Source organism: Cyprinodon variegatus, unplaced genomic scaffold (genome assembly GCF_000732505.1).
Source record: "Cyprinodon variegatus isolate N-32 unplaced genomic scaffold, C_variegatus-1.0 Scaffold2241, whole genome shotgun sequence".
Lineage (NCBI taxonomy): Eukaryota > Metazoa > Chordata > Actinopteri > Cyprinodontiformes > Cyprinodontidae > Cyprinodon > Cyprinodon variegatus.
Genome location: NW_015152694.1, coordinates 10489 through 19134, shown reverse-complemented (window position 1 = coordinate 19134; position 8646 = coordinate 10489). Strand labels below are relative to the sequence as shown.

General features: G+C 38.2%; 1 protein-coding gene across 1 annotated transcript; it reads right to left on the bottom strand.

The window, feature by feature from the left end:
• Positions 1–123: 123 nt before the first annotated feature.
• Positions 124–4155, bottom strand: LOC107080707 (interferon-induced protein 44-like). The gene is made up of 6 exons (XM_015368914.1): positions 4011–4155; positions 3600–3798; positions 1051–1209; positions 782–953; positions 520–620; positions 124–361 (listed from the first exon to the last, which is right to left on the bottom strand). Exons 3-6 carry the CDS (start codon positions 1192–1194, stop codon positions 194–196), a joined length of 585 nt encoding a protein of 194 aa, XP_015224400.1. The 5' UTR covers positions 1195–1209; positions 3600–3798; positions 4011–4155; the 3' UTR covers positions 124–193.
• Between the last annotated feature and the right edge of the window lie 4491 nt (positions 4156–8646).

The following is an 8646-nucleotide window of genomic DNA, read 5'->3' as shown; positions in this document are numbered from 1 at the left end:
ACTGGGGATCAGTGTGACAATCCCCATCCTAGTTTTTTCTTGTTTTAAATACAACAGAAAATAGTCATGAAGATATATATATATATATATATATATATATATATATATATATATATTATGCAGTCATGTTTTATATCATGGCAATAAGAAACATGCTAAAGTTTGTTGCATTTCATGTTATGACACAACTTTTTTACATCCTGTCATTGGTCAGGAATTCTTCTCCAATCTCGATGATGCGTCTCAGGGTGTTCAGGAGCAGAGCATCAATATCATTGTCCAAACTTCTCTCTGTACGGTAGTTTTTTACAGGAAAGATGCAGTTCTCTGGGATTCCCAATGCTTTGCTGGTTTCCTCAATCTGTAGGGAAAACACAAAAGCTGATAATAAAAATAGCAAAGCTCAGTTGGGGAGAAAAAAAAATCACTTTACTTTAGGTCTTTACTTGTTTTCTTCAAAATTTTAGAACACTCACTGAGAATATAGCACAAGATGTAACAAGATATGGAGTAATTTACCGTTTTCTGTAGCAGCCTGCTCGTGCAGACATTTTTTACATCTTTCTGGATCTCAGGACAAAGTTCATCAATTTTGGTGAGAAGGATCACATGAGGAATCCCTGTAGAGAGGAAACACAGCAAGACACATTTTACTACTATAAAAACTAAAGTTCTGTAGATTTATATGACAAAATTATAACATGCTTTGTTCTTCAGTTACTCTGTTGAAAGTTAACTTAAAAGTGTCTTTTTTCTTCTTTGGAGTAAAGTTTTGTCTCACCCAGGTCAGTGGCATCATCTCTGATGTCCTGAAATGTCTCCAGGGAGCTGTTTCCCAGTAGTTTTACGGTGTTGGCATCAATGACAGAGACCAGAACATGGACTTGGTCATTGACAGTTGGAGTTTCATTGTAGAACCGATCAGTTTTGGACAAACTTTTTTCACAATTGAACTAAAAATAGTTCAACAAAAACAGACGAATCATTAACACTTCAATAACACTTTGCTGTCTGTTTTTTCACTTTTAAAGGCTGCAACAGAAACCTTACTGTGTAACCATCCTTCATGTGTCCTCGCAGGGCCATTTCCACATCTTTCACATGGACTCTTCTCTGCCTCCGACTGAAGCTGCCCAGACCCATCATGTCATTTAGTACAAAAGGATACATCGTTCCTACAGTTTCCTTTTTCATGCGGTAGCTTTTGAACTGTAATAAAAAAATAATACAGATCACAGATGAAAAGCGGAATTTTAAAACTAGATTTGTCATTAAATAAGTTTAATATTTTTTTAATTGATCCTTTTTGTATCCCTAGAAAATTGTACTCAGGTTAAAGTGGGAGAACATGATGTGAATATATGGGTCATTCCAGAATTGGAGGATACGCATTGTCTCTACCTTCAAATTTTGAATAAACAATATCTATTATACTCTTAGACTATGTTCTTCACATTACTTAAACCTTTTAAGCCATCTGGAGGAAATGAAAAAAAGTATGATAAAAAGACCTGAAGGAAAATTATATTGTCAAAAAATTGGTCTGATCATACATACAGTAGCCTTTTACTATAGTCCTATTTCTTCTTTCTTTTTGCTCACTAAATGTGTTATTGATCAGATAGTAAACCAGCGAACACAACTAGCATGTACTTTTAAACAAAAACTTCAGTATTAGCCCATACAAGAGACGAAATGGCGCGTTCAGTGGCAACCCTGCTTCTTCTGTTTTTTTCTTTTTTTTCAACTCACTTCACACTCAGATGTTGCTGTCATGATCTTGGTACTGATGTTCGCTCTGATTATTCATTTCACTCACCTGCCCAGTTCTTGTTACTGCTCATCAGATCCACCTGCATTAGTCTCTTTTTAACCAGCCTTCAGACCAGTCATCAGTGCCAGAATATTTTCAAGCCGTTGGTGAGAAGTTTTCTTGCTTTACTGTATTCTGATTGCCTGATCCTGACCCATCTGAGCTTGCCTGTCCCCGATTGATCTGTTTGCTTGACCTGTCTTCTGACAACTTGCCAGATCTCTGCCTGTCTGTGTACCGAACCTAAACCTGTTACCCAACTCTGTCCTAGACTCTCCCTCAGGACCTAACTGGACCTCTGACCTCCTGGCTCTGACAACCAGGCATGTCACCGTCATTGCCTTTGACTTTGCCCTCTGGATTATCCTGCCTGCCTTCATCTGTTCGGTTCTGGTATTCTGCCTGTCCTCTGACCACCGATGCATCTGCATCTGGTCTTCCCTGTGTGGCGACTGCTGTGTTGCGTTGGCAGCCGTCCGCCTGGAACCAACCTAACCCTGTGGGCACATACTGAGCTATATAACCAGGTTAGTGGCTCAGAGGTTTGCCATCATCCACTTCCAGAAAGACATGGCCACTAATCAGTTGTCTCCTTCTTCAGAGGTTCCTGCTTTAGACACTGCTCACTTCAACTCTGTTTCGATTAAACATTTTGAGAATTATGTTTGTCCTCCTCGAATACTTGATCCTATTGTTTACAGTAGCAAAACGATACAGAACGCCGCAAAACTCTCTTGTTCTATGGCAACCAAAAGGGGACACACCTCCTTTCAAATATCAGAACAGAACAGTCTGTTACACTCATAACTATGTATCTTATGGCAGTTTTTGGGCAATTTTTTTGACAAATTTTAAATGTGTCAACTATAGTATTTGAAAAGAACTAGACTGTTATTTTTCTGACATGTGCAATGTTTGAGACCAAATATAATATATAGCTTTTTCAACATGATGATGCTAAGTTTCTTTGTCCCAGTCATGTCATAATATACAATGAAATGTATTATGTCCCTTTAACCCTGTTGCTTTGTGCAAACCGTGATACTCTAGGTTTACCCATTTTTCCAGTATAAACATGTTACATACAGGAAAATATAAACAAAAAAATTTAAAAGGTAATCAAACAGAGCATGTGAAAATTATAAACTGGAGCAAGATAGACTTAAAAAGTTGCTTAGGTTATAAAATTCAATTCATCCTTCTCCATCCTAAGGAAAAAACATTTTCAGAACTCAACAGTCATGTTTTTGGACTGTGAGAGGAAGCTGGAATACCCAGAAAGAACCCACGCATGATCTGGGAGAACAAGCAAACTCCATGCAGAAAGACCCCGGGCCAGGAATCAAACCCAGAATGTTCTTGCAGTGGTACCTACTACGCCACTGAGGGCTGCTCAGAGGCACAGTGGCGCAAGTCAATTATTTTGTAAAATTTATCTAGCATTTGAACAAAATAGAATTTTCTATATTTACTTGTAAAGGATTTACGTATTTCAGGTGCACGAATAAGTGATACTATGCTGCACCAAAGATGTTGAACAAAAGATTCATAATAAATTAAATAGAAATGTGTGATGGGTTAGCTGAACTAATCTTTTATGATGGTATATTGCCTGTTTTTCCTGAACGATAACATGTCCTTCAATTCAGATATAATTAGTCTTTATCCAACCTGTATATCAGCCATCACTTATAAGATCAGTTTAAAACTAACAATTTCATGATAGAGATGAAATACTGATCATCTTTTCTCTAATACTAATTAGAGAGAAATATTTTCTGTTTACCTCTTTGGTGTAGCTCCCCTGATTAATGCTGCAGACAGCAGCCCTGACACAGATCTGGCCCTCCAAGATGCTCAATACTGAGTTGATGAAACTGGATTTTCCAGCTCCAACTAGTCCATGAAGAAGGATCCTGAACTGTTGCTGACCATCAGCTGTTGGTTTGTAGTCGTTTATGAACTGCAGGTCCTTCTCTTTGTCCCTGTTTAGGAAAACAACTATTACAGCGCCCCCTAGTTGTAGCTAACTGTATATTTATCAACTCAAAGAGGAGTCTCTCTAATTTAAAGGCTGGATTATTGTAAAGAAACATGAAGGAAGGTTTAGAGGTTAAAAAAGAGGAAGTAGAGATTCAAAGTGGAATCACTGCATTATAATAATGCTGATGTGGATTATTGTTGCAGACACACTCACCCCCACTGGATCTGCAGCCATTGCTTATCAAGAACTGCCCATTAAAGAAGTAATACCATCAGATGCTATTTGTAGCAATAAAAAGCTATGTATCAGTTTTAAAGTCAACTTACGAGGAGGAGGAGGAGGAGGAGGAGGTGTAGAGCTAGAACGTCCTCCCATAGCTAGAATTAAAAAATCCCACTCCAGTTAAATTGAATCTAACTTTTAACATTTTTAATTAAACAATTTCAGTGAATCCAATAATACAGCTATCAACACCTGTTTGAAAAATAACATATGAGCATTTTTGAATTAAAATGAATGATAATTACAATGATAAAGTAAACACAAAAAAGCAATTAATTTAAATAAAATGTATTAATGATTACACAGACAATCTGGATCAAATAAAAATCTACCTTAAAGTTACAGTTTAATATAAAAATTACCATATTCAGGAATAATATGTGATCACATATAATGTTAAATACTTTTACACTTTCTCAAGAAAACTGAGACAAAAAATGCAAAAGAAAAGAAAACAATTTACCTTTACAGTGCAGTCAGTGGAGTAAGAAGCTGAACTGCCTGTCATTAAAAGACTGAGATGCTGCTGAAACATTTATACCCGCTGGATCCAGGTTACTTTTACTTTCACTTTTTATAATCACATGATTTAGGAGAGATCATTTGATCTGCAGACTAAAGTTATTATGTTTTAGAAGGCTCATCTGGTCTCTCAATGCAATTGATAACATTTTCTCAACTGGAAGACAAATTAAAGGGGACCCGTCCTGTCCTGCCGGGACATACTTTGTGGCATACACCCTGGACTCCTGGAAGGCTTGGAGGATGGGTTTGTTTTACGATATTTTCGGTCAAGGACTTATAAGACATATACTTTTGGATATTTGATACTCGGATTTCTTCTGTTTGGATTTGGAGGATACTTGATGTATCTACAATTACAGAGGATGTCGGCAGCAATTTGGGTATTGATTAGGCTGCCGGCACCGGTTGATGCACTTACAAAGGATGTGAACGAGCAGGACCGTGACCCAAGCAGTATGCTGGGTGCTAAGTAACACTTTCTGGCTGTGGTGGTTGAACTCAAAGATGAGATAGGATACCTTGGATGTGCACGCTCGTTTCAAGGCAGAAAAGCCCAAGAAATTCTGAATATTGTATTAATCTTTTCAACTTACTGCTGCTGCTTTAAAGATGGCTCAGCCCAGCTATCGGGGCCTGATCATTATGTTTTGATTCCTAGAACCCTGAATCTCTCTGTTGTTGTTCTGATCGGAACCCCTGTCCGGGTTACGGACTCCTGGGTCTCAGAACCGTCCTGTTCTGGACTCTTTCCCTTACCTGGCATGGACTTCTGCCTGTTCACGGACACTGCTACATAGGCGACACACTAGGCGGTTCCACACCGCATGTTGTCAGTCCATCGGCTGGATCCTGCCTCACCCGTGAGGATGGACTGAACTGTTAAACCAGGTAAGTGACTCACATGGATAATCAACCTTCTGTCAGATTATGGTGGTCACTTACCTTTGTTTGTCCCTAACCAGAGTGCTAGTGATGGTTGGTGCCCCGTCTCCCCCCTTGAACTTTCCCTCTGTCTGTCTCGCCTCGAATTCTAGGTCCTACATTTAGAGCTCATTACAGATTTGCCATGTGTAGCCTAGCAACAAACGCTTCAAGACTGTGGAAACATTCTGTGGAGCTTGCTCTCAAAACAAAAGTGGATTTTGGATTTTGGCTCCCCTGGATGTTATGGCGGAGGGGCCCAGAACTGCCGGCTCCCCCTCATCCGCTACCTAACATGTGTGGTACACCTCTGGATGCGTTCAGAACTGTAGCACCAGTTGATAAACTTTCATCTTATGAAGGACAATGGCCTCTGGACACGTTCATGGACATATTGAAAGCAATCACTCACACACACACAACTGATAATCAAATACCAGATAGACTCACACGTGACTCTCTGCCTCCAAAGGTTTCCCTCTGCTTAAATATTTTTCTTGTGTTATATGTGCTTTTCTTGTAATGAGGTGTTTTTTGATATCTCAAACTGTAACCTGTCAAGAATAAAGTGTGAAATACGCCTTTTTTGCCCTCTCCCTCCCCAATGTGTCACAGATATTGTGGATATTGTGGAAAGATGGAGGCGCTTCCCTCAGGGTCACAAGTCCGTATGTTGGCAACATGCACGTTAAAATTGAAGCGACACATCGAGTTAAAGCATCCGAGCTATCTCGGGAAATATCTGGTACTGAATAAGGAACAGAAGAAATAATCTTCGATCGAGATCTTTTCAGAAGAACCTGACCGTTCCTGCATGTTTCTGTTTTTAATTTGTTTGTAATTTGGCCAAATAAAGGTTTCACTGCACATCCTGTAATCCTTGACTGCATCAAGTATTTTTCCATGTACAATATATCATGATCACACATGTAAAGTTGAAAATATAAGGTTCTACTGTGGAGAATTGTGACTTAATTTACCAAATGAACTTGAACTAGTTCATTTATAAGTTTATGAACTTGGATAATTTTTTGAAAAAGGGAAATATGAACGTGAGCTAGTTCATTTTCATCTGTGTGAACAGTTTGTTCTTTTCAACTATAACTTGCAAAACATTGACCATCCTAACGCCAATCCTTACTGCTTCTGGTTAATAATTTAGAATCATGAAACAAAACTTAAACACAATTATGAAACAAAACTTAAATACAAGTACTGAGTTTGCCTAAGAAATAAATTTATCAGAAACATGACAATGTTACTAGAATCCAATTCCCCAACCAATGCTCCTTTCTGTCACCATGGTTCTTCTTGTAGTTGAATGCATCTTCACTGCAGTGATGGTTTAGAAAGTGTACCATAATATAAAGTACTACAAACTTGACATCGTCAGTTGTGAACTGATTGCTTATGCTCACTGAGCCCTGACTAAACTATCAGTGCTGTTTTTTTTTGGTCTCTGTTTTTTTTCCCTTCGTCTGAAGAATCAGGGTTCTAAGGTCGTATTGGCTAGCATTGCTAGCTTCAAGATACCTTTTATTTGGCCACAAGTATGTTGGTGGCCATCTTAGGACAAAGTTTTATGACAAAGTCGTATGCTCCACTGGTCTTACATTTAAATGCATTTTAGTCCTTATTCATTATTCTCTACAAGTGAATGAAGCTTAAATGCTTTGATAGCGTTTAAGATCTCTGAATCAGTTGTTATTTACACTTATCTGCTGCTAGTTCAAGGGAAACCTTGATTAACCCTGCATTAACCCACCAAGCCTTAAAACTTGAACATTCCTTTAAGACTATTTAACTCTTAGACTCCCTTTTTCCCCTTTTTATTAGCCTTTACCTTGTGCTTATTTTCAGTGCTTTGTTTCTAGATGTTGGAGCTTGGCCTGTTTTCCAGTGTAGTCCTGTTTCTCTGACTGTGACTAACTGGATGTGCTCTCTTCATCCTCTGACANTGTGGAGCTGGTTGACAGTTGCCTTTTGTATCTATGCTTCTTTTTCTATGTCTGCTTCTGTCTCCTTGAACCCCAGTCGGCCTCAGCAGATGGCTTCTCAAACTGAGCACATTATAAATGCAGTCATGTTTTATATCATGTTACATGTTAAAGTTGTGATGCATTCAATGCTATGACACAACTTGTTTACGTCCTGTTATTGGCCAGGTATTCTTCTCCATTCTCGATGATGCGGTGTTCAGGAGCAGAGCATCAATATCATTGTCCAAAATTCTCTCTGAATTATATTTTATTATAGGAAGATGCAGTTTTCTGGGATCCCCAAACCTTTTGCTGGTTTCCTCAACCTGCAGGTAAAACAAAAAAACTAATAATAAAAATAGCAAAGCTCAGTTGGGATGAAAAAATACTGAAAAGTTACAAACAAAGATTTGGACACTGAGAATATAGCACAAGAAATAATTGACCCCCTTTTTAGGTAACTTCTCCTGCAGACATTTCTTACATCTTTTTGAATGTCGGGACAGACTTTGTCAATTTTGGGGAGAATGGTCACACGAGGAATCCCTGTAGAGAGGATACAGACACATTTTACTACTATAAAAAGTAAAGTTTTGTAGATTTATATTACAAAATTACAACATGCTTTGTTCTTCAGCCACTCTGTAGAAAGTAAAACTACTTGTAAGTGTCTTTTTTTCTTCTTTGGAATAAAGTTTTGTCTCACTCACGTCAGTGGCATCATCTCTGATGTCCTGAAATGTCTCCAGAGTGCTGCTTCCCAGTACTTTTATGCTTTTGGCATCAATGACATAGACCAGGACATGGACTTGGTCATTGACATTTGGAGTCTCGTTGTAGAACTGATCAGTTTTGGACAAAGTAACTATCTGTACCTGCTGGAGTTTTGGGTACAAGGATGTGATTCTAAGACAAGGTTGCAGTGTGTTACATTAGTAATGTAATATAATGTATGCAAACCTTCTAAAGGTTGGAGCTAAACCTGATCTGTAAAATATAAAAAGGGTGTTTTTGAGAATCAAATTAAAAACCATACATATGGAATTAATACATGGTTTGAAAGTATAATCAAGTATAGTAATCCTTTGTAAGCAATTTAAAAGCCTGTAAGCAAAAGTACTTAATCTGTTGAAGTTGTTTTG